This window comes from Echinococcus granulosus, assembly GCF_000524195.1.
Source record: "Echinococcus granulosus chromosome Unknown EG_S00025, whole genome shotgun sequence".
NCBI lineage: Eukaryota > Metazoa > Platyhelminthes > Cestoda > Cyclophyllidea > Taeniidae > Echinococcus > Echinococcus granulosus.
Genome location: NW_020170405.1, coordinates 456,572 through 482,719, shown reverse-complemented (window position 1 = coordinate 482,719; position 26,148 = coordinate 456,572). Strand labels below are relative to the sequence as shown.

Here is a 26,148-nt window from a genome sequence, read left to right as displayed (position 1 = left end):
GACAGAGTTGTTAACCTCCTGTCCTCAGTGGATTGCAAGGGGATTGTGGGCAACGATAACCGAACCTACCTGCTTGATCTTCTGAATACCTTTCCCCCCGATGTCAATTACCTTGGTGGTGCTCCTACCTCCGTTCGACCTGCACTCAGTGAGACTATGCAAAAACTCGGTTATCCCTATACCCATCGCCACCTCCTTCCCTCCCTTCGACAGGAACTAGTTGATTCCTTCTGCGAGTACGTTTATTGCACTTATTGTCTCGAACCCCAACAAACCTATTCCTTTGTGTAGCTTGCGTCAGGAGGAATTTTCGAGGAAGGCGGCTGAAGAATTGCGGAAGATTCGCACAACATCTCATACGGAAGCGGTGAAGGAAGGAACGAAAGCGGAAGAGGAGGAGAAGGAGGTTAAGGGCCCCAGCAATGATGTAAATGGTGTTCTCTTACTCAATGCAGACTCAGCCGCCAAAACGGTTCAACAAATTATGCTTCAGGAGAAAAGCTTCGGCGGTACTCAACACTCTGACAACGTTGATAGCATTTCTCTCTCGAAAATCAGAAGGGCTATGACCGAGGGCACAGGTTTGTACCTCGCAGTTTATAATTTCAGAGACCAATCATTTAAGCGGATCATATTTCAGCCATAATGTTGAAGCTAATAACGTTTTTTGCTTGTTTCCCACGACCTCCATCAAGCCTAGATATTCAGGTTGTTTGTCTGTTGGACATTCGACGCAAAATTTATTTTGTTAACTTAGATGATCCGGATTTAGAAGAAGCCATGAAGAGGGCGACACAATCCATCAAAACGTTTAAAAATGCTTCATTAGAAATTCTTTTCAACCCTGATGCTTTCAAATCTACTGTTACCTTCGCAAAGGAAGAGGTTGGTCTTTTTTTCACTCCTATGTGTAATCGTGGCAGTTAGTAAGAGTCACGTCTGCCATTTCACCATTTGTCTGCGTAAAGTTATAACTACGCTACTGGAGTAGAACCTTCCGATTGACACTTTTATTGTTGATAACACCTTGAAATGTGTTTAAACAAAGTTCAGAATCTTCAATCTCACGTTTTCTCTACTTGAATTTGTCGTTAACAGGAGGAAGATCTTAAGAGGGATAGAGAACTTATCCAAGAGATCTGCGAGTTCCTTGTTCTGCACCAGATTCCTACATTCATTGAAGACTGTCTCAGTTTCACAGTCATTCCACAGGACGGACGAGCTTTGGTGGAAATTCTCCACCAGAGGTGAGTGTTCCACCTAAATGTTTGCTGTGCGTGACAGTAGCTCATACAAATGTGAAGCCTAATTCTTGCTTTGTTGTTTGGAATCGGTATATTGGAACCGTGTTTTATCCCCCTTCTGAACCGAAATTCGTATGAGTTTTATCCACATTTTTCTGTTAGTGATTTCAAATATCTCCGAAAGTGTCTTTCAACTCCATTTTGCAAGTGGTTTCTCTTCTTTGATGGAGCATAAACTTGCGCTTGCTTTGAAGGCATTTTAGCGTATACGATAACCTGCCCTCAGGTAACGATGTTGACCACACAATTGGCAAGAGGTTTCACAACTTCTCCATTAGTTGGGTGGATTACCTGTGTGTGCTAAACCAAAAATCTCGCGTATTTTCTTCCAAAGTTAGCTCTTGTGCTCCTTGGCATTCAGGCGACTGATGTATAGCCAGTTTTGCATAGTCGTCTTCATTTTAGGGCTTACTTGTTTAATTTACAAGTGTGTAGAGATCTCGTCTTTGTTCATATACTTTTCCTTTTTTGCAGGGGCATCAACGTTCGTTACTTGAATAGAATCGTGGAGGAGATCAAAGATAAGCCCACTCTTGCATACCTATACGTGAGTTTATCCTAAATAAGAGGATTGCGTTCACGAAACCATTGAAGCTCCCAATCAATTTTATGCTTTTCCATGTAGAGACTAGCGGTTTGCGAAATGGTGGTCCGCTCAGCCAAGCATTTGTTCAAACCATACATTCAAGATGTCGATCCAATGTTTGTCTCTGCTGCCGTGGCCCACTTCCTCAACTGCCTTCTCACTGCCTGCCCTTCACTCCAACCCCTTGCTGGTGTGGATGAGGTGAGTACCTATACCCTGTTCTTTCCTCTTCTTAGTCAGGAAGGGGTGTGTCCCTCTCTCCTTATGACCTCTCCTCTCCACCCAATACGTCCATACCCATATTAGCATTTACCCCCCCTTTCGCTGGGCCCTAATCGGTACTGTGTGGCTAGGTTCCTTGCATAGTATGCGAGTTTACTGATCATAAATCTTTTTCTTTGGAGGTTCATCCTCGTTGCAAGGAAAATTTAATTATTATTTCTTTCTCGTACCATCATCGGTTCTTTTTGTGCGGAGTTAAAATAAGACACCGAAAATCGGTATTTGATTGGTGTGATATACTTATTAATCGTCCGAACTCTGGGTGGTCTCAACAGACAAAAATTGACGAGTTTTTAGCAATTCTATTTTATAATTTTCTATTGCTCTAATATGCAGAATCTAGAAATGGCGTCTTGAGTATTTGTACGAGTATACGCATCAGTTGCATTCTCGTTTCTTTGCAATGGAGATCTTTTAAACTACGTCAAAGCGAAAGGTTGGGGGGAAGAAAAAAGAAAATGTATTTGTGCTTCGTAGTTTAAGTAAAGGAGATGTGTTACAGAAATGGATGCTGTGGTTATGTTATGTTGTCCACGTTTCTTGTTTTCGTTTTCAGTAACTCTTGAGTCCGCATACACTCACACAGACCTCATTTTTACAGAGGTTGGATAAGTGATGGATGTATCTTTTTTTGCTTTAGCAAATTCAGAAAATGCACAAAGTGAAGAAGGGAAAGAAACGTGGAAAGTCTCAACTGGACTCCGTAGGTATGTTTATTGGCAAATTTTTCTTTCCTACATCTGATCACGCTACGATAATGCCTTTGTACTATAGAGGAAATGGCTTGGATTAATGAAACGGCGACCTCTTTTTGGGCCAGCCTAAGCAAAGAAGTCAAGGAATACTACCACATTGATCTGGAACTGTAAGCGTAATGCCTATTCAGCCTTTACCAATACCTTGACAAATTGAGGATTACCATTGCACCTGTGATTATTTCACTTCCAAGGTCAGACGTGGATACATTCTGCCAGACCCATAGCGTCACACGCACACAAATTTTGCGCTCATTCTGCCAGGCAGTGGGCATCCAACTGGTCTTGCACGAGTATGCTCTCCTCCCACCGAACGGTGCTCGCCACCACTCTCGCCCAGTATTTGCTCTTGAGGATGTGGTCTCTCTCTATCCGTTAGTGAAGCACCTCCACCCCTACGCCTTCCACGCCTATCGCTACTTCACTTCGGGCCAGAAGCACATCGCTGAGGGCTTTCTTCAACGCGGCTCTGAGCTGATCTCAGAGGCACTGAATCTGCTCAACACCGTCTATGGCCCTCTGCATCCCGATATTGGCGCCTGCAACAGGCTTCTTGCTCGCCTCTCTTACGTCATGGGTGACCATCAGACAGCTCTGCTCTACCAGCAACGCGCCACCATGATCAGCGAACGTGTCCATGGCATTGATAGTCCGAGCACCGCTGCTGAATATGTATGTAGCCGATCGGCACAATAGTCGAATTTTTTGATGATCAAATACGTATTATAACGTATTTGATTTGTGTATCATCTGCACAAATACGTATCGTGCTATCACAGTTGAAAGTTTTCAGTGCACTGTGGTGCCTTCACGTCATACTTAAGTCCAATGGTGTCATATCGTCGACCCCATTCGTTTTCACCTGTAAGCTTGGGGTCTGTGCTGGCAGCGAACTCGTGTTGTTTTGTTTATCGTTAGATCTTGATAATGAGTTGTTCTGATTGTATGTGTGCAAAGCAGCATTATTGTCGTGCCCTGGCTTACTGATATTTGCATTTAACGTTAGCATCAAATCCGCTGCGATTTGTGCTGGTCTCATAAGAATAGTTTTGGAGACTGCTTAAGAGGTGTACGCTCAATGCAGAACAATGTAGGAATTAAAACATGGCGAATAAATTCGACTTTACTTTTTCCCAAATTAGCATTTGATACTAGTAATTAATTCCTACTTAAATGTTGTAAGTCATAAACTGTTCCATTTGTAGCACTGTATAAATCTTTACTTTTTTTTTCGAATCTCAGATACACATGGCGTTGTATTGCTTCGCCTGTGGACACGTGGCGATCGCTTTTCAACTGCTCTATCGAGCCCGGTATCTGGCTCTCTTGTGTCATGGTGAAGTCCATCCGGAAATCGCTCAAATTGACGTCAATATTAGCCTTATGCTTCACGCAGTAGAGGAGTACGACACCTCCGTTATTTTCCTTGAAAATGCCCTCAAGTTAAACAAAATGTGAGGTCACTGAGGACACATATCTATTTGCTTTCATTGAACTGGACTGAATAATGTTTTTATATCCGTATTTCAGGTTCTATGGTGAAAAGAGCTTAAAAGAGGCATTTAACTCGCACCTTTTGAGTCGAACCCATGCCTACCGGGGTGACTTTCGTTCCGCGTTGGACTGCGAGAAGCGTCGGTACGCTATCTATCTGGAGCGCTTTGGTGAGAATAGCGAGTATACGAGAGACAGCAACGAGTGCCTTCACACACTCACGCAGCAGGCTGTCAATGTGGCACGTCAACTGCAGAAACCCCTCGGTGCTTCCAGGACCGCGGAGACATTGAATGGCAATGGAAAGGGGAAGAGAATGGTCGCCACTTTGGGTCTTGGTCAGGCTCTCCCCACACCCACCTTTGTGACCATTCTCGATACCCTTAATCGAGTAAACGGGATTTTTTATGTCCACTTAAAGTGAGTTCCTGTCTTTTTTATTGTGGTGTTTCAGCCTTTAGAAATGAGCTGGAACTGTGAGCGTTCGCATCTCGTCCACCGTCGGTTTGCAATGTGATTATTGCATAATGGGATTTTGCTTTTTCCTATTAGCCCACCGGTCGCCGTTTCTAGGAGTGACGAAGGTAGAAACGGTTTGAGCAGTCAGGAGGTGAGTACCGTGCAAATTTCTCCCGTCGAAGACGATGATGTTTCACCAAAGAGCCCTGTTGGAGCGGCTGTTTCTGGCAATAAAGTGAAGTGAACTCCTCTCTCCCTCCTTTCCCTCCTTCTTCTTCCATCTGTAACAACTTTCAGGATTTTAGAATTTGTACACAATCATCCTCTCCACGTGCATGGCAACTATGACTAGCGGTCTGCACCACCATCGTAGTCTCAGCCAGAAATTGAGCCATTAATTGTGTAGCCACCGTTTGTTCTCTTCCTTTCCCCTCTCCCTGTCTTGTGCTTTGCCAAACTCGTTTCTGGCTGTGTAATGTACCCCCCCGCCCCCCAACCTTTCTAGCGTAGCTGTAGTAAATGGGATTGTTTTTCGCTTTGATGCTAAGACCAGTCCTAATCCACATTTATTACTATTTTTAATAGCCAAAATACATTGTGTAGTGCTCTCTTCCCCCGTGTCTTTGTTTTTGTGCTCTAATTGCTTTTTCAGTGGGTTGCGCATGCGTACAGTTTGTTGCAAAATTAGTGAACTTTTGGGGAAATACGACATTTGATTCACGGATGAGAACACTCAGAAGTTATTAGATAAATCTCTCAATTTGTTAGGTTGTGGTGAACCTGCGGCGTGGAGTTTGCATTCAACGCTGCGTTTTCAGTCAGGTGGAATCTGGCCTAACAGTCGAGTGAGCAGAAATGAGTTGAATTTCCTTTTCTCTCCTTTGGGTTTTCAATTTCTGATAACGCGCTGCTGTTTATGTATTGCATGGAAAAGTCGAGCTGATGATGTCTTCCACTTCTCCACCCATCGTCATTGGTGTTCTGTTGTAGTGCTGGGTTGTCTTTCTCGCTGCTTTTACTGATGCACGCATGGCTTGGGTTCGCTGCGTCGGATAAATGGCCGGATTGCGTGAAAGTTTTACGACGCTTGCAGACAGCGATGACTAAAATTGGTGGTAGTTGGGGTATGACTCAGCACCGGGAAACGCGCCAAGGGTTGCGTTTTATCAAAGGTTTAAAAAGACAAAGGTTACTTCAAATTCTTAAGTTGGAACTAATCGGCTTTGCAGTTTGCCAATGCTGGGAACCGCAACCACTTCCCCAGGGGTCAAGTGATTTCGATGAGCCTAGTTGTGTTCAGACGGGAAAAATCACCCGCTCATTGAAATTGGAGGCGGGAGATGCTGAGGAGGAAGTCCACTTTTGCATCGGAGCGAGGTGTATTTTCAAGGCGCTACTTCAACAATACAGCCGAAAAAAGCGCACTGGCTTAGGTTCAGGCGCTCGCCCTTGATCACTCGAATGTCAATCGCTCTTTTTACTGCTTTAGCATTGCACGGTTCTTTTTGAACTTTTTAGAATCATTAAATTTGAACTTTTGAGTGAGTTTAATGCCAATTAAGTTGTGTATTTCTTGTAATTGAACAATAAAACTGTGTTGTAATGACTGGAAATTAGTATGATCAAAGGAGTCCTAAAACTTCCCTCTTGAATGGTGTATTTAGCGACATCTATGGAGAGTAAAATTTGTGCTAAAGTACTTAGTCGCATCTCTTCAGGCTTACAAGTGTGTTCGATAGTCGTAGACAAGCTTAAAAACATCCTTTGGCACTTAGCAAATGCGCTCACCAAACAGTTTTTATTTTGACAGCTCTGGGCTTTCGATGTTGCTAGCACAACTAATCACAATAACAACACCCATCCTACTAACTGACGTGGCGATTCTCGTTATCTGTGTTTTTCTGCTAATAAAACTGGGAATTCTCGTCTACAGAGCACTTTTTTCATATGAAAAGTCGAACTTTTTAGTGTCGTCACGACAAATACTTTTGCTTCATGCGATTTCTAACATGGTGTGGAACCACGCGTCTAGACCGTGTCTTTTTCTACCTACCTGGAAGCGATTTCATGTGAAAATCTTCATTTACCACGAAGATGGAGCAATTACTTTTCTGAATGGCTCAGTACATATGCGATGAGCCATGTTGTTTACTTGAAGGGGGCGGACATCGAACCTATCTTATTATCGGCAAATACACCGCCTATTTCACTGTTAAATGTGGGCACAAAATTAAAATAACACGACACGTTTCCAAGTATATTCTGGTGTGCTCAGATTTAACCAACTTCCCTGTTTCTCAAGCATGGCAGACCTCGCGCTAAGCAGGTTTTTTAGCTAAACAACTGCGTTTTGCCTATCAAATTGAAGCTGGCTCATGATTGGCTCGTTGAGGACGTGACGTCAGCTAGCTGGTGTGTAGCTAACCAATAAAATAGGCAGAAACATGTAGCAGGGTCGGCTAAAAGCCAATCACACATCGGCACTCATACTTTTTGGAAAAGCACGACCGTGGCTTGGGTGCGTGTCTAGTTCTGGGACGTGCTGTAAATGCCCATTTTCTGTCGCTACGGTGGTCTTTGTCATTTTCAAGGCAGATGGACTTCAATTTAAAAAGTGGCATATGTCCGAGTGGAGCTGTTTGCCCACCACCGCAAATTGCTTTTTCACAAGTAAAATCGACGATGAAGCGAGAACTTCGTGGAGTACCCTCAAAATCGGCGTCTGTTGAAACGAAATTCGGACCTCAAGTTACTTTGGAGGATGCGCACACAGAAATTTGCCAGAAAACGCAAGGTGGCTATGGATACGACGTTGGACTGCATTGGAGAATATTAGCAGCCATACTCTATGGGATATATACTTGGTTTCCCCTCAACACAACCTCCCGAATTTTTGGAAGGCTGTCCAGAGTTCCACTTCCGCGAGTTCTGCGAGGTCCGGTAGTGCGGGCGTACGCATGGATTTTTAGTGCGAGGCTGGAAGAAGCTGAATTTCACAACGATTTGGCCAGGTACAACAGCATTTCCCACTTTTTTCGACGTCGCCTCGTTCCTAGCGCTAGACCTGTGGACCCTACCGCCTCTCTGGTAAGTCATTTGCCATAAATCACGCTGTTGGGAATAATTTTAACTGTCGAAATAAAGCACAACAAAGTGCTGTAAGGCAGGCGTTTTACGAGGAATTATTCGGCAATAAAATAAATACCAGGAGCGGCAGCAATCTGCCATAAATGGATTACAATGCTTTGTTCATCTTTGTTATCATCCATATCCTTAAATCCTCATCACGTCAGCCACTTTACAAGTCACGTTCGAATGTATAAAACGAATTTATGCTGTTTGAAGATAGTGTTTATTATTTTTTTAAAAAGCATGCGGATCCTGTTTGCATGCAGCCTGAAGCAATCTTCATTTGCTATCGAGATGTAAGCTACTCCACTTTCAGACACCTCAAGTAAACAGGTAACAAAGATTTTCTTTTGACCTTAATCACTCTTTTACTTATGTGGGTGGTTTTAACGCTTCATTGGGCAAAAGGTAATGTTTTGGACCAGTACACTTTCATGCTAAGTTGTTCCATATATGAAGGGCCTCACAGTGCTTGCTGCGTCTTTGAGGTCACGAAACATGTGGAACAGTGCTTTACTCGCAATGAAGACTTCACATGCCTATCTAAACGCAGCTATTACTACCATTCATTATTCGCCACTCATCAATATGAGTTATCAAGGCTGTGTATGTGCGACCCTTTCAAATCATTCCTCGTTCACCTCAAGGTAGTATTAAATCCAGACTTAGCGGGGATAAACATCGTTTATTAAGGCATTTTAGCTCCATGATGGTTGAAATAAGCATTCATCTGGGTGAAAATCTTGTCTCCTTAAAAAGCATTTATTTGCAAAACATGTGTCCTAAAAGGAAATAGAATCACTCAGTGAATCGGTTTCTCACTGCGAGTTCAACTAATAAAGTTTCCGTTTCGGAATATACGCACTCTAACCAACTCATTGCGTATTCTTTTTGTTAATTGAGACTATTATGAGGCCATGTTTTAAGTCTTGGAATTATTTTCTAAGTCTGCTTTTCTACAAGCTTGAAATCCTGCTACTTGAGCCGCCTATTTTAAGCAAGCACTTTTCATGCACTTCTCCTTGTATTGTCATTTTGTTTCCAGAAAATAACGTCTACGTTGGTTTTGAAACGTGTGGCTGTTTCCTAAACCTCTTCGGTCGCTCCTATAGAGGGGACTTACTGATAATTACACAGTATGGCAAAAGGCTTATTTAGAGGCTGTTGAAAAGGCCTATTATCCTGGTTTGTTCGTTTAGTAATCCACTTTCTGGCAGCTGCTCTCCGCTTAAGAAAGTTGTTCATTTTCTTAGTGTCTTTGCTAGGGTTGGGTGCTTGCATGAAAAGTGGGGCAAGTGCTGGATCTGTTGTTGCATGACGATCGGGTCACTATGAAAGCATGTGGATCACCTGTTCGCAAGGTAGTAAGCACATCAGGCGCACAGACTAAAAAAAACATTCCTTAAGTGTGCACTTGGGAATTGCCCTTCTCCATACAGGATTTTGAATTTGTATTATTAAAACAATCTGACAATGATTGACCATCGATCAGCAAATCCAGATGAGTTAGGCAGAACTTTTAAGGCTTGCCACTTTGATGAAATTCCACAGCTGCCACAATAACATGAGGTCTCCAAAATGTGGCATTGTGGTTAAATAAGATCTTTGAACTCTTTTTAGAGTGTGCCCTGACGAAGGGCGCACTTCACGCTATTCATGTTGGTGTTATAATCGGAAAATTTGGTCGCAAAAGAGGGGGGATGCATATCGAAGAGTCCGAATTTTGGCTCTGCCAAGTATAGTTAAGTGTTACTAATTCGCAATGCAGGTGGGAGGAGGTTAGCGTGCATTCGCGAATGCTGACAATGCAGGTAAATCGGGCTTTAGCCTCATTGACCAGCTATTTCATCCATAAAGCATCTGACAGGTAGGGATCCGCCTCTGTGGACTTTTGGTTGGAAGATGTTAAACAACATGGCTTCCTCGGGGCTAGCGCAACCAGATTTATACCTCCCTCATCACGAAGGCGCCGAATGCGAGCATGTCACGATGAAACATAAGGACTAGCTCCGCTTGCACATGTCCTGATCTTGGATTAAACCGTGTAATTTAATGTTCCTCTGCCATTATGAAATGTTTTCATCGCAAGAATATGACATTTCACTGTGCCATTTCAGCGCTGTTTGATTAACGTGACCTGGAGAATGTGTCCGGTCGTGAAAGGTGAAATTAGCGTCAAGGCTAGCATAAACAACTTCAGCCTTTGCTGCAACCCCACTGCAATTCTGACCACATGGACTTACTTCTCGATGTAAACCAACGAGAATTCGCTGAAACACGGATCCTCACAGAACCAAACCTCAAAAAAATGAAGTACAAAGGTGACCAGTCAGTGGCCGAATGAGTGTGGAGTAAACATCGACGCCAGCGCGCGTTTGACTGGGTGAGGGCGTGTATGAAATATATTTGAGGTCAACTAGTCTGGGGGATGATACGATTAGTGCAGATTGATCGGGTAGAGGGGGCGCAGAATGGCCAAGACGCAAACGTGACATCATCCCTGTTAATAGTCTTGAACTGTATCATCAGGCTGAAGCGTAGAACAATCTCACTCATCAATTTTTCTAGAAGGTAACTTTATATTGCCACTGCGATTTCGGTCACCCTTTAGCGTGTTTGTGGGGCCGACGTCAAATAAGGAGTTTTTGGTCGTGACTTGCCTTTATTTCTAGAGTCTCGGTCACCAGCACTATCTGACTTCACGATTTGTTTTTTTTTTCCTATATGCGTGTGTTCTATTACTTCATCCCAACTTTGAAAATGAAAGGGCATAGCGAATGGTGGAATTAGTAAGCATCGGTCCAATTTCAGATGCAATAACAAGTGCGCAAATGAGTTCACGTTTTAGAAGTCGGCTGTGCCAGTAAATGCTATTCAGTACTAATTCCACACCGCAGAAAAACAAATTCATATCTCAATATTACGCAATTTCTTCCCTATTTATAGTTTCTGGCACGCTGGTCGTATCCTGTAACGCGCACCCTTTGATACATTTCTCTTTTCGTGTGTGTTTGATACACCTCCACTCCACTCTCTTTCTGGTGATCTGTGTGTTCAAGGTCTAGTAATTACCATTTCCCTCCCGCTTTTCGCACTCCTCGAAGCTAATACAGTCAACCCCTCTTCGGTATTTTTATAGGCAGGCATACCGGGCACATCAACTCCGCTTTCTCGACATCAGCGAATAGTTTTTTTCCGGTGCATGACGTTTACCCTTTCTAGCCTTTTTGGTCGGCAACTACCAAACTATGGGCGTCGCAGATGATGCAAACGCATTTCGCCATGGCACCCAGTTTATGTTTATTCGACACATCTTACAGTGACTTCCATTGTAAGGTCGTGGTTTTTACAAGGCATTGAGTGATGTTTGGGAGTGTTACTAGGTTGAAATGAAGTGTTTATTCGTTTTTACCGCTTTAGTTTTTATTTGAGCAGAACTCAAGGTATTACCAATTTTTAAAACCAAAATAGTTTTTTTATGACAATAAATGGGCTCAGGATATTTGGAGGACGTGTCTCATACATGACATGATTGAAGAAGAGAATTTAACTACCCATGGTTGCGAATACGAAGCTAGATTTGTTCTTTTTTGTCATTTGGCGCACAGAGCGCATTCCATCCTGCATTGTCATTTGACTAATCTCACGGAAAACAACTATCTTTTCACCTAGGTGAGTAATTCAGCATTCCCTTGCCCTGAAGCTTGACATTTCGATTCTTCTACTTCTGGAATCGCTCATTCATGCAAAGCAAATCTTTGTGACAAAATCAACTCCTGTACTTTGATCTCATTTGCTTTCTGCTAGGTGAAGGTATGGTGGTAGCCTTTTATGGATACGTCTCTTCATCAGTATGAAGAGATATTGCGTCTGATTTTTCATGTGCTAATAGGCTCATCCATATCTAACCCATGAAACCATCTTGGCGAACGACAATACATGGTAAGGACAGTATTTAAAAGAACTGACTGGTTCGCAATGTTAATTTTGGATGGAGAATGGGTCCTTAGTTATGGTCGGACATTAACTAATTTTTGTCTAGTGCACAATATTAGTGGACATATGAAAGCCTGGCGTGTTGATGGACGGTGGTTTTTACTCAGCAGATTGTGAAAAGGCCTGTTTCGCTTTCTGCACGTAAATTTACGTTCCTGAACAAAACTACAAATGATTTTTCCCTCATTTTCGACGGAAAAGGAGCTAAGCAAAGAGATCACCGCCGCTGATGCCGCTTGTTTCTAAATTTGTGGCCTTTATAGTCTTCCATCAATTATTGAAGAAAAGAATAAGGTCACGCATCGTGTTGGCGGAAAAGGCGAGTCAGTGTGAGCCTGTGATATAATTAATCTCATTTTGATACCAAAAGCTTACAAAACAAAGTATTAACCATACTGGATGTACTTTTTCATCACACTCTAAGGGTTGTCCTCATCACAAGCCTCGTAGCATAAGTCCGCCCCACACACTCGTTGGCTCTCAATGCACATATGTGTGTTTATTTTTTCTCACATGGCCTCGAAATTGCAGGCCACCTTCCATGAATGCTAAATTTATCACCATAGTTTCAGCCTTAGTCCATGCAAATGGGGTCGTGCGGGCTGCTGTAATGCCGTTCTGTGCGCACCCGGAGTCGCCTCACTCACCTCTTTGGTATTTCATGAAGTGGGGACGTATCATGCTCTGAGTCACACCCTTTTTTGAAAAGGTTGACAACAATCGTAATCTAGGCTCTCTTTAAGTATGCAAATCAGTCAATAGTAAGAGGCGGAAAACCATCATGCTTAGGTACTTGCGCCCTCCCAAAAATTGTGGGAGACGCATTGCATGAAAATGGCGACCCTGAAGTATCCATGTGTAAACTTTATATTTTAGTATGTCTGATAAAAGGGAAATACAGCTATTTACTGGGAGGGGAGTATCCAGATTGCTTAAAACATGCGAAGGTTGAGTCTCGAAATCTGTTTTAAATGGAGACATGAGACCGTGAGTATCGTTTGGGTAAAATCGGGATGTAAATGCCTAAAATTAACAATTAAAACGATAATTTTGTTGAATAAGTAGGATTAACATTAGATTTATCCTAACTGAAATCTTAAAGAAAAGATACGGTGGGAGGCTGTTCATTTGTTCATAGACTGTAAATGCTTTAAGGACCTCGAGGCAGCTAAAATACGCAAATTTTAGTTTTGTACTTGATATAAAAAAACTTAAGGAAACTTGATTGAATAGAAGCGGGTGCTTAATATTCTCATTTGCATTTCAAATCAATCCAAAAGTAAGGAAATCCATGTTATTTACTGGCTTTAACTGCGTTTTTTTATAATTTGTGTTGGAGCATATGTACTCTGAAGCCGGCAATTTGTTTAACTACCATCATAGTCAAAATAAACTTCTGCATATTTGATTTTAGTCTATGAATTCACTTAATGAACTATGTTGTTAGTACCCAGTGGCAACGAAGCCACAAAATAACGGTTGGTAACAACAGCTTTGAGGGGATTCCATCTGTAATTGTCATGAGCACATCACTAACCAAGTAGAAGTGAGCTTCCAAGTGATGTGCTTTTGAAACGTTCGTCTGGTATTTCGGTAGTCGACTGAAAGGTGTCAAAAGGGTGGAGATAAGTGAGGCAGTTGTTACAGAGCAAGGTATTTCTTTGCAGCAGAAGCACCACTTTTCTCACTCAAATAACTTTCACAGTCACGACGACGAGCTCAATGGCTTTCATTTTCTGCTGATATACCGTTTCACAATCTGAGGTAAGGTCAGGGTTTCATAAGAACTACGACCAGAAAACTTATTGTGCGATGAACTGATGCCATGTGGTTTTGCGATGTAATTTTTTTCTGTATTAATGCTTAGAGCACGTTGAAATACTCAGATTTTGACCAAGAGACCCATTTGCTTGTGTTTTCTCACCGTTTCCAGGTTCATATGATTGCTATGAGCCTGGGAATCTTCTAAATAAATCTCGATACAAACGAAATCTGTGACCGTCATACAAATATTTTCATGCATGTCGTCACAACTGCAGACTTTTTTTACATTTCAAGGCGAGGTTTGTAGATGTACTTGTGTGTCTGTGTGAAATTATGTGTCATTCTAATAGTTAAAAACAAGGTAGCATGAATAGATGCTATTGGTAACTTGACAAATGGCAAATAAAGCAGATCACTAAATTTGAACGTTTAAATAAAAAAACCTCCAATAGCTTTTTAATGCAAACGGATTCTAAAGTAAGTGCTTCTAAAGAAAAGTTTTCTTCTTATAAAGAGAAAATGGCTCAAGTTTACGGGAGATTGTGCCTAATAGAGCACTGGTTTTTGTATCGTTTCGTTATAATGAAAAGATGCACTCAGCAACCAAATGGACCCACCCATCTACCCACACCCATACCCCATTCTCAGTTCAGCCTGCTTTTAACAATTGGCAGCGCAATGATTTTTGCGTCGGCTTTGCAGGTAAGTCCCGCCGATGGTAAGGTGATCTCCTGTGGAAAAGTTGACGAGGGACATTTGGAGCAGGTTAAGGGTCTGGCTTACACCCTGCGAGCACTCCTAGGTCCCCATGAGCGTCTGGAGCGATGCCATGACCTCAGTGTACGACGAGTCACCACTCTGCCTTCGCGGCTAGACACTCTGTGTCGTGAAGACGGGGCGGTGGAAATGGGAGGATCCTCCAAGTCACCATCGGCCCAGGAGGGAGGCCCTGATGAGGCTACCAAAAGCCTTTACCATTGCGCCATCTACCTTGCGCCAGGCGACTACCATTGCTTTCATTCCCCTGCCGACTGGAACGTCGACATGAGGCGGCATTTTCCTGGTACGTGTGTGCTGGATTTTGGGTTTTTGACCTAAGTCTTGAAATGGCAATCGAGGAGCGAGTATTTTAGTCAGAGATTCGATACAGATAATTTAAAACTGGTGGTGGGAGATCTCAAGAATCTTATGACAATAAAACTGCGAGAAGGCGAACTAAATGAAGCCATCAATTGCAGTTCATTCATCTGAAAAGGGCTGAGTTCTACAAAATTGCGAATAGAAGTGTCGCCATTCCTGAAACCAAAATACCGTTCTAAAAGCCACCGATAATTTGTGAAATGAGCCCTAGCTTTGATGGACGACTTTATGGTACCAAAAAGCCCACTGTCACAGTCATACGCTCCTTGGTCAAGGCTGTGGATGAAAATCGTCAAGTGTCTTGAGACTTTTTTCCCTAAATTTCTTTAAAGGCTGAAATTGTTAAGAAAGTGAATTTTTGGAGGCAGGGATAAATTATTGTTGAAAATTAAATGCCCTTTTTATTAAGCATCTGGCTTCCACTTTTCAAATCTGCACTCGAAAGCCGGTCGAGTGGTAACATTTTTTGCGCGAGATATTTGTTTCATTTTGGACTTTGAAATAGTAAACGGGACGTGGAAATGAAAGCGCAAAAAAGGGAGGAAATTCATCCCACACTTGCAAACTTATGCTTCAAAGTGGGCAGGAAATCATAAGCATTGCGGTATCAAGAAGGAGCGTGAAAACTTTTAATTCCACATCTACTGCAAGCTCAATTATTCAAAATAAACTGATAATTTATTCCACACTGCATTTCTTTTATTTCATTAAATTCAGTCGTTCCGATACAAATGTCCCAAATTTTGCCGAATTCGCACCGAAATACCTGCTTGCGGTTCGATAAAAATAGGAAACTTAGTGACGAGTATAAAATCCAACTGATTTTAAACCTAATCCTACGGGTTAAAACCACATTCCTCCTTTTCTTTTAGTAAGTTCTTGGTTTACGTTGAATAATAACAACCATTTTTAAAGAATGGGTCTTCTTCTATCGTTATCAGAACCGTGATTTTTCCTCAAAGATGGTATCGTCAATTTGATCCAATCAAATGAACCAAGTTTCTCCTACCAAATTGACAAGCGTTGAGATGACATTTAGGAAAGTAAAAGAGGATGTACTCTTTGATTTACTTCATTAAATCCACTAGTGCTTGTAACGTGTCTGTGGTTCCCTCAGAATGTATTCTTCTTCCAGTGTTTAGCACCTCCTTCTTATCGTGAGTCCGCTTGAAAATAGCTTCCTTGAAGCGACCCATCCCCAGTTATTGTCGCATAATTTTAACCTCAAATAATCATCCCAATCGTGGAGTGATAACAGATAAATAATTGCTTTGTCGTCTTTTTGAAAACAGGAGTCATCTCAAGTATCCTATTGGAGTACGTCTGGTGGTGTCAAGATGGCACCTAAATACATCGCCGAATATGGGCCACTCAAGCTTCAATTCGGCTAGCTAGGTTATTTTTTAGGCATCACCACTGACGTAGAGACCTTTTTGATGGTGAAATACCATTACATCCCATTAAAAAAAAAAACCACGCACTCCGGTTTTGCTTTTGTAATGCCTTTCACTAGCCTCTTCATCCATTCATATAGGGATACCTATTCAGGCGATTGAATCACTTAAACTTTTCAATACTTATCTTGCTGGAAGATGAAAACGAAGATTTGCGTTCCTCACGCCTGAACCCATTGCATTGGCGATCAACTCGCATCGTCCACGGCTTCAAAAGTATCTCTCTTTTCACTTGCAGGACCACTTGTTTCCATATTACCCGGTAAAAAACTATTAACTTACTTTGAACTTATCATTAGTGGCAAGTTCAAATGGCTGTGGTTTAGTAGAAATTGAAACAAGTATGTTCCGGGACTGCTAAATATCGTGGAAGGGACCTCAAACGAGATGTGACTCACCTGGCATGCGAAGTCCTCCACCTTTATTGTGTCGCTGGCAAAATGTTGCGTTTATTACTAGCGTTGATGTGATGACATACTACTAAAACGAGAATATTCTACTTCAGACTACTCGATTTTTAGACGGAAAAATGGCCAGTAGACGAATCGGCCCAACCTGGTGGTTTTTTTCCTGAAACTAGACATAAGGATCACATTCTGAAGAAGGACGCTTATTGTGAATTTTGTGCTGGATTTCTCATGGCAAAATTTCAAAAATTGTTTCTGAATAATAGAATATGAACAAGGTCACTTCGGAAGAATTCCGGTATTTGTGAATGCGTGATTGAGGCTTTAGAGGCCACCTACAGAAAAGCTACTTAAAACTTATCCGTCATTACAGTAATGAGTGGTATCACCCAGAATCCTTCGGCATGAAGTGAATCATCCGAGTCAACTGATGAAGTTCAGGGCAAAATGAAATATTTTTGTGGGTGGAGGGTTTACTGCACCAGAATCGCCTATGATGACGTGAAGCAGCTCACAGCCATGGCAGCCACACAATTTAAGTGGAATAAACATGTTCAGTTGAGCACGACAAAAGATGGGCTTCCTTTATCATTTAACTGGTTATGCAAAGCAAGCTCACATTCAAAGTCAGTTTTTCATTTAAAATTAGGTAAACGCGGGCCAGGTTTGTGCTTTACCTTTTAGAAAGGTTTGGAGCAGTTAATGGCCCATTTAAGAAAAGAAAGCGGAGCAATGGCTGTGTGACTTGAGTTCGCAATAATACCTAGCTTGAATGATTCGCCCACCTCGTCCATGACCAGATAAACTGATTCCAATTGTGGCACTGAAGCAGACAATATTTCTTTCAGTCTATGCAGCACTTTTAGGCATATGGAGAGAGCTTCAAACTTTGGGTATCAGTTAGATGTTTTCCGAATAAGTTCGGGCGTTGTTTGCGTGGGATTTCATGGACACTAGTCCATAATAATGGACCGCGTCCACCAAATGTAATAAATTTATTCTTTTAAAAATTTCGGTTCAATAATCTGTTAATTTTGCGCTACCATAGGTCGCCTTTTCTCCGTTTCTTCTCTCGTGACGAGTTGGTTGAATGGGGTTTTCTGCATCAACGAACGCGCCGTCTACATGGGTAACTGGATGCACGGATTTTTCGCTTTCGTGGCTGTGGGAGCCACCAACGTCGGCAGTATCCATGTATTCGCCGATCCCGATCTCGTGACTAACCGACAGCCCAGTTACTTGCGCCATCTTTTCACTGCACGCCGTGGGGTTAAGGTTACCAGCACTGCCAGTGGCCCCACTTCAGATCCCGTTTCAGCCAGCGAGTGCGGCACGATGCCCATTATCATGAAAATGGATGGGTACGAGGATCTTCACTTTCTTCAGCCCATCAAAACCATCAAGGGTGAACTTTTTGGCGAATTCAACTTTGGTTCCACCATCGTGCTCATTTTCGAGGCACCCGCAGGCTTCCAGTTTTTCGTGAAGCGGGCAGAGAGGGTGCGGGTGGGACAGGCGCTTGGACACGTGGTGGCAGACTCTTGATTTTATGCAGTTTATTTATATTCTTATTTTTTGCTACCTGGTTTTGTTTGTCCCCTATCTCTCACATCTCGTCCTTTCCAACTCCGCTTACATAAGTTTCACCCCAATTTCAAAGCGTATACGAAATAAAACTATCAGTGGACGTGGCTGTGTTCAAATTTGTCGGCATGTAGGCAGATTCATGTGAACGCTAGGTAAGTATAGGTGCGCTGAGCAATGTGGATTTTCGCGATTAAGGCCCTTTACATCGGCTTTAATCAATGCATCAGACACCACGGAAGACCAAGTAGAAGAGCGGTTAGTTAAATTCGCATGGTATCGGTGAGGAATGAATTGTGTCAGACTGGCTAGGCTTAGGCTTCATCAAAGTCGAACCAGAACTTGATTCGAAACAATTTCCGATACACAAAGCACAGGATGCCCAATGTGGGTAAGAAGCTAGTGCCTCCCATCATGTGCCTTCTTTTGAGAAGACGGCGTATAAATCTATGGATTACAGAATCTGAAGGCACGTTGCTGTCTGCAGAACACTGGCAGTTTCGCAAATCAACCCTACGACTATCAACAGAGTGGGTACCCCCAAAATTGGGTTACTGGTGGACATTCAGTTTGAAGGTTTCACTTGATCAAACAAAATAATTCATGTTAAGTAGATCATTAGTCTTGCGGAGGTGGAACTTATTATTTGTAGTTTTGCGGTGTTCTAGTTAGGAGGCACACCTCTACCAAATGGGAGGAGCAACTGAAAAAAACGGTAAGCAATAGTCAAGGCGTCTCAATTTTTTTGCCTAAGGCTTGGTCCAAAGTTATCTAGAGTAAAAACAGATTGCCTACCAAAACGAATAACACAAGCACCGATTCCTTGAAATGTGGGTCATTAATTTCCCAGACATTAAGCTAGATTTAGGGAAGTAGAAGATTCATGTTCAGGTAATGAACTTTGGCTGTTTAATTTGGGAGTTCGAAGAGGAGTTATTTTCCTCCACAGACCACTTTTTTATGAGTTGTGCAACAGAAACGCTGTTAACAATAAGATTGTTGATATAACAAGGACTAATTTAAAATAATTTGCCTGTCGAGTGTTCGTTAAAGTTGCAATTCCCATTTAACGGCGTAAGCCTAAAAAAGATGAGTGTCAACAGGAGTCTAAGACGTTAATGTGCAAAGGAATCTATTAAAGAAGTGATTGAGTTTTTTTAAGGCATTCTGCGAAATAGTATCTGTGTGTTGTCTAAATTCTTTTTCGAAGCCGTAACAGGTTCAAATACCAAGAAGGATGTTATTAACGTATAGCCTAAAAGTTTACGGCATATAAAGATAGTATCTGAAGTAGCCAATACACAACAAAAATACACTTTAACAACTTAAAAGTGACTTTATAATTACTTCTATAACTAAATTATTTGGTGTAGAAGAGTCAAAATGCTGAACAACAGTTTCAAGTTGTATAATGCTTTGCTATTACAATTTTAAAGTGACACAACTAAAAATTAAAGCGCGAAATAAAACCAATCTAGTTTGAGACGCTTCGTGCCAAGCTTATACGAAAGTGATTCCACATAGTCTGCCCTTCTGATTCCCACAAGCCAAGATGAATCTCGGATGTCTACTGGCCTATATGTTTGGCCCATTCTGGCCCAAGGGTGCTCTAACCTTAACGGTCATTTCTTCAACACGATGAGATTGGGGAGGTCTTTTAGCCTCTCCAAAAACAGTGTGACTAAATTATTGCATACAAATGTAGACAGGTAACCGCTATTTGTAAAGTGTTTTTTTTTGTGTAATAGGCCCAAAACAGCAATATTAATGTTAAATATGGGCGGTCCAGAAACAACCGAAGACGTGTTTCATTTCCTTTTGCGGCTATTTAATGATCGTGAGGTGATTTGGCTGCCATTTCAGAGGTTTGCATCATTTAAATGATAACAACTAGAGCTTTTGCTTCATGGGTTGCTCGTCGCCGTGCTCCCATAGCACAAGAAAAGTATAACGAAATTGGTGGCGGTTCTCCACTTATCCAATGGGCCACCTGTCAGGGCAAAGGACTCGTTCGAGTGTTAGACAGAATCAGTCCAGAAACCGGCCCCCATAAGTACTATCTTGGTATGCGATATGTTCATCCACTTACTGAAGAGGCAATCAATGAAATTGAGGAGTACGTGGAATTCTCCGTGAAATATTTTCTGATTTAATTGTGTTTAAGACTATACTCTTACGTTGGGTTCCAGCGATGGTGTGGAGCGTGTGGTGGCGTTCAGTCAGTTTCCACAGTACAGCTGTACCACTTCTGGCAGTAGCTTCAATGCCATCGCTGCACATTATAACGAACCTGTCAGCGGCGGTCTAGCAGGTATTGACTCCATACCACCTCCCAGGTCTCAGACTGGCGAGATTCCCAAACCTCCCGGTACCATTTGGTCATTCCTCGATCGGTGGCCCACTGCTATGCCTGAATTTGCGGAGGTGCTGGCCGAGAACATCCGTCATGAACTCTCTCATCTGCCACCAACTTTTGACAAAGAGAATACCATTATTCTCTTCAGCGCTCACTCTATTCCAATGTGGGTCGTAAATCGCGGTGACCCCTACATCCAGGCGAGTTCTCATTGTCAAATGTTCAGATGGTGATATGTTATATTAGTTTATGCTGAACTTGTGTGTGACTCTCCAGGAGGTATCAGCAACAGTTCACGCGGTGATGGAGAAACTGAATTTTGCGCTGCCCTACCGACTGGTGTGGCAATCGAAGGTAGGTCCGGGGCGCTGGATGGGACAGGACACGGCAAACGCTCTGCGAGGACTTGCGCGTCTCGGTCGGAAACATGTTGTCATCGTGCCCATCGCCTTCACCTCTGAACACATTGAAACCCTCCACGAGATGGACATTAATTACTGCTCCGACTTGGCTAGGGAGGTTGGAATGGCCAGCGTCCGACGAGCCTCTGCCCCTAATGATCATCCCCTCTTCATTCAGGTACGCTTTTATCTTGTGCGCTTTTCTTGCCTCATTGAATAGGTGGAGTGTGAATTTTATCGCACACCACTTAATGGCGGATCTTTTAGTTCGAGACGATAATTACACTGCAAATACTTCAGTTTGGAAGCTATCAAGTCAGGAACTTGCTGTTTACGACGATTTTTTCGTTAAAAAAAACGTTGATGATGATTTGCTGGGGTTGCATGCTTGTATACTTGCGTTATTAGAGCCTACTTACTTAAAAATGGGACTTGTCAAATGAAATACAGATGCTTAGCCTGCAATACATAACCTTAAAACAATGAAATAAAACTATTGATTCGAAAAGGTGGTCGCGAAGCAGACATACTGGTTAAGGAACCAGCTGAAAATTCATGATTAGCTCGAAGTGTTTAAAATCTCCAATGAAAGTTCTGAAGGCACCACTGTGATTAAAATCGCTGGGAATAATTGGCTTAAACTGCTCAAAGAATGGTGCTTTTTGTTGTCTGCTCGCGAAACTGAGTACATTAGAGCAAACAGTACGATTCCGTGGAAGTCCGTGCCGTGCCTTTCTTACATTTAACGGAAATGGTGACTGATTTGGACTTCATCGCATTCAAAGCACTTGTGTAGTTGCAAAGCAGAGTTGGTATAATACTTTGCAAATTTGCCGTCTATGCAGTTACCGATATTAACTAAAATTCTTGAGTTATGGCAATATTGCCAGATGTGTAGCGTTTGTGGTACACACCGCGGGAGCGCAAGCCTTACACACCCATAGCAGGCGTTTCCTTGGAACTGGGCGGATTTATTAGCGTACCTACCATTGGTAGATATGATAAGCCATTAAAAGTGCCATTACCATATTTTCATATTCACGAGGTTAAATAAACATTTTACCCTAGTGATTGACGGCTACCATATTTGAAACAGGTCGGATTGATGCCTTCGTTGTATTTAGGGAATGGCGAATCTGGTGGCAAGACACTTGCGCAGTGGGGAGGTTGCTTCGCGACAGTTCTTCCTGCGCTGTCCAGGATGCACAAACGACCGCTGTTCGAAGGTACGTCACTTCATTGCAGGCGAGGCGGAGCGTCTCCGGGCGTGGACTCGATCCCAGGCCTTCCATGACGTCGCTACCACCATCACTACCTATAGAAAGGTTCTTTAGCCATCTTCCCCATCGTGCCTCTGCTTTTTGTCCTTGTTGACCCCTTAGTCAGTTTCAATAAATTAGCGTATTTTTATTTCACATGCACGCATGCTTCCGTTTTCGATTGGGCCAGTTGCCTACTTTTGTCTTGCGAGTAGCATGGTTTGGGTGGACTTCGAAGAGCATCTGCTCTCTTGCTGCATGAAAGGTAAATTTCCGACTCCAAAGTAGCATTGTAAGCGTTTAGATTCAAACTCATATCTGTCGTGCATCTGAGTTACATTACGCCATCTCGACTCGCCTTTGGAGGTGTAATAAGGCATAGCAGAATGGTTTAATACTAGCGGACAGAAAGAATTGGAGGCTGTGGCCACGGTTGGGTGTCAATGGCATTGAAGTGGTAGTAGAAGTCGCGGAGACTAAAGTACCGATTTGGTAGAAATTATATTTAATTTTCCAATACTACAGTAGGTTTTTTTACTACTGAGTGGGACATGCCGCAGCATCAGGAGATAAAATTCATGTTAGTTTGAAGGCCGTCTTTGTTTAAAGGGATTACCAACTAGCAGTACCCCATTTTAACTTTTTGAATGTTATTTAAGAAGAAATATGGACTAAAAGTATTCAATTTGTTACAAATCAGGCGAGAGGTGTTGCCTGCGTTTCGCTGACGAAGCGAAAATATAGGCAGTTTTCTAGATCGGCATGCATGCCACAGATTTGCGTCTAAAAGATGTATTTACAAGGGTAAGGGGAGGTTCGACTTAACTTTACTAGGCTTTTCGGTTTCCTGGACTGAAGTAGAAAATGTTTGCGACTAAGTCCTAAAATTTAATCTCTTTTAAATTTGGGTAAGCTTCTGGCTGTAAAAATATGCGAGGATCCCGGCACTGTGCTGTAAAATGAGGCATACAGATTTATAATAATCATAATTCTCAATGGTTTGCCATGAAAATGGTGTCTACTCAAAAACAGGCTTCACACACAACGTTGTTTTATTTTTTTTTCTAAAAATAAACAACAACATAATAGCAGGATTTTCTGGTCAAACAGGAACATTTTACCCGTTTCTTTAGAAAATGCAGGTATAAACTTTCTCGAACCTACCGTTCCGCCTCTTTCAAAATTCTGGTGTGTACATGTCAGGGGAAAGTAAGCATGGATTTCGAATCCGAAATTTTTACTTTTCTCGGAGTTTTTAAAGGTCATCGCTGCCCATGCGATCCCCCAATTCTTCACCCTGGTCCATTGGAATGAAGTGGAAGCACAGCAGTTGCTTCGATTTCAGGCACACCTCCTTTGTAAATGAACCGGGAGCATTCCCAGGTATGTTTCATTTATCCAGACTAAAGTCAAAGACACCGCTGATATGAAAATTTGCAACAAAGGCGTAAAGAAAGGGCTGACATTGTCATCTGCTTCTATTCACTTGTCATGATCCACTTATAACAAAGGCGTTAAGCTTCTTGCGAAAGGCAATTCGTTTAAACTGCAGTTTCTGCCTTGACGTGATGTTGATGGTTTTTCCGCTTTTTCTAGCTATCCTAGTAGGTGGCGACACAGAGACCACGAAGTCGAATGTTTTTCACAAATTCTAGTTAACGAGAGCAATGATAGTACAGGGTCAGAGAAAACGTTATTGGTCATTTGATATAGCAGATTAGAGGTTTTTTAAGTGGGGAGCACATAAATGTATTATTTGGTAAATGAAGCGAGACATAATTAAGTACGCTGCATGAGCTAAAAGTTGAACAGGGTAAAGAGCGCTGAGATAATCGAAGCTTGAATTGGCTATATGCTGTAGCACCACGAGACTACTCTGAAGGCGAAGGAAGGCATGATACTCGGTTAGAATATATACATTTGACATGCAGTAGAATTTGATGCTGTTGGCGTGGGTTGGAGGTGAGGCCACCTAGCGGATGCCACTCGAGTGTCCCCTTTATCAAAACCGCGAGTCAAACAAACATTCGACGTGTTCCGTAGTCCTTCCACCCTTTGAGCGTCGTCCCCGGCGCTCCTCTTGGTCACAACGCGCTGGTGCTGTACGAAAAACGCCCATGAGGCAACCGTGTCGGTCATCGAATTCCCATGCCACCAAGAAGATGCTTGATTTTAACATCACTAATCCCTCTTGCCAATTCTATTGAATCTGTACTGGAGAACAGGGAGTGTGGCGGCCACTGCGCATGTTTATCGCTAATCGTCCGAACGATAGCCTAAAAGAAGAGTCGTACAGCAAAGGATAGGGCTTAGAATAGCTCCGTATTGATAGGGTTTTGCTTCTATTTCTGCTTGACACGCTACATTCACTATAACGTCGCCCATTCATATCTATCCAGATTTCTCTCTAGCATATTCTCTTCTGTCCCACCAACGTTTATCACCCAGCAGTAAAAATCAGGACAGATCCCCTAGAATAACGTTCGCCTTCTGCTGCAACTAATGCAGCGATCCGAGACCTCCCTAAGGGCAGAATAAGGCACAATACTCGGGCAGAATATGTATTGTAGATCAGCAGCAGGGCATGAAGCTACTGGCACGGCCTGGAGGCCAGCACACCCAATGAAAGTACAACGGCAAAGTGCCCAAGTGACCCTCTTACCAACATCAGAAGTTAAGCAAACATCTAAGGCAGCACATGTGCTACTTGATTAAAGAGATGGAACGAGTTCAAATTTTTTCCAGATTGCAGAAATACGAATAAGTAGCGATGTTTGTATTGCATTCGACTCCTCGATACAACTTAAAGGTGATCATTTCTGAAGTCTCGAACAATCTTCGAACGTGCGATAAACTCTCTTAAACGCTCTTTGTTTAGATAACGAAGTGAAAAGCTCCCATTCTTCTTATGATCACAGTGACAACGGTTCGGAAGCGGTGAAAATGTCTGGTTGTGGTTGTAGATAAATTCGTGTTTGGTCTATGAAGAATTAGGAGGAGGAGAGAGGAGGAGGCTCTAGTTTATATGAAAGACAAAACCCCTTGTTCTGATATAGGTCTGCATGAAGCATTGCCTATCGTTGACCTTCTGTTGGACACTCAAAACCAAAATTGGTGGAAACGCATTAGTAGTGCTCAGAGCTGTATTGTTCGAAAACAGTAGAATTTCGAAGAGTGCATCAAGAAATAAGGAAAGATTTCCACCAGAAAATAAAATAAGCCTATCCATTGGGGTTATCGGAGGCGTTACCGGTCCTAAAATAGCCATTAAATAAGAAACCAGTAATAGGCGGTCTATTTCATAAGAACCTGCTGCTAATCAAATTCTTACAACTTAAAGCATTTATGGTCACATAATATGCTTTATTTTTAAAAATGCAGCCGAGGGCCTAATTGGAAAAATTACTTTGGAGCACAGGAATTGGGGCGTGTGAGTCTGCAGTAATGCACGTAGCGGCAAAACTTCATTTCAATGCATCAAAATGCAGCGACACCTTTTCATTTAATGTATGTGCTTTTTAAACATCTCCATCTTCGGGTCTATACTTTTTGATTATTACCTACCTTTAAAATAAGCCCACACCCAATGACACTTTTCAGCTTTCCTAATGAAACGCCGGTCCTGCCAGAAAATACGGCTTTCAGGTGCGCGGTACTTTGCTGTTCGGCTTTCCTGGAGTTCCTCTGGGACTCTAATGCCCAACATACAAAAAAGCTTTACTTTAGTTAATAGCATTTAAAAGTATGGCGAGTTGGTGGAAGCAAATGGATGGCGAGA

At 42.4% G+C, this 26,148-nt stretch overlaps 2 protein-coding genes across 2 annotated transcripts in view; both read left to right on the top strand. All coding sequences in view use genetic code 11, as the record gives it.

Annotated features, from left to right (window-relative positions):
* EGR_04195 (hypothetical protein) overlaps window positions 1–18,315 on the top strand; it is a gene marked incomplete at both ends in the record, with an annotated part of 20,880 nt that extends 2,565 nt beyond the window's left edge. The window contains 18 exons of the mRNA XM_024493444.1: window positions 6–236; window positions 292–581; window positions 758–885; window positions 1,099–1,247; window positions 1,779–1,851; window positions 1,930–2,091; window positions 2,813–2,879; window positions 2,947–3,037; window positions 3,122–3,599; window positions 4,170–4,381; window positions 4,458–4,841; window positions 4,974–5,115; window positions 5,649–5,725; window positions 7,472–7,967; window positions 14,472–14,609; window positions 14,709–14,832; window positions 17,819–17,985; window positions 18,157–18,315. Coding sequence (XP_024352145.1) covers window positions 6–236; window positions 292–581; window positions 758–885; window positions 1,099–1,247; window positions 1,779–1,851; window positions 1,930–2,091; window positions 2,813–2,879; window positions 2,947–3,037; window positions 3,122–3,599; window positions 4,170–4,381; window positions 4,458–4,841; window positions 4,974–5,115; window positions 5,649–5,725; window positions 7,472–7,967; window positions 14,472–14,609; window positions 14,709–14,832; window positions 17,819–17,985; window positions 18,157–18,315 — 3,568 coding nt within the window. The remainder of the gene's footprint in view (window positions 1–5; window positions 237–291; window positions 582–757; window positions 886–1,098; window positions 1,248–1,778; window positions 1,852–1,929; window positions 2,092–2,812; window positions 2,880–2,946; window positions 3,038–3,121; window positions 3,600–4,169; window positions 4,382–4,457; window positions 4,842–4,973; window positions 5,116–5,648; window positions 5,726–7,471; window positions 7,968–14,471; window positions 14,610–14,708; window positions 14,833–17,818; window positions 17,986–18,156) is intronic.
* A 1,677-nt stretch (window positions 18,316–19,992) lies between these two features.
* On the top strand, window positions 19,993–22,445 carry EGR_04194 (Ferrochelatase; the record flags this gene model as incomplete). The annotated part of the gene is made up of 6 exons (XM_024493443.1): window positions 19,993–20,063; window positions 20,103–20,219; window positions 20,249–20,470; window positions 20,544–20,914; window positions 20,997–21,289; window positions 22,236–22,445. 6 exons carry the CDS (start codon window positions 19,993–19,995, stop codon window positions 22,443–22,445), a joined length of 1,284 nt encoding a protein of 427 aa, XP_024352144.1.
* Between the last annotated feature and the right edge of the window lie 3,703 nt (window positions 22,446–26,148).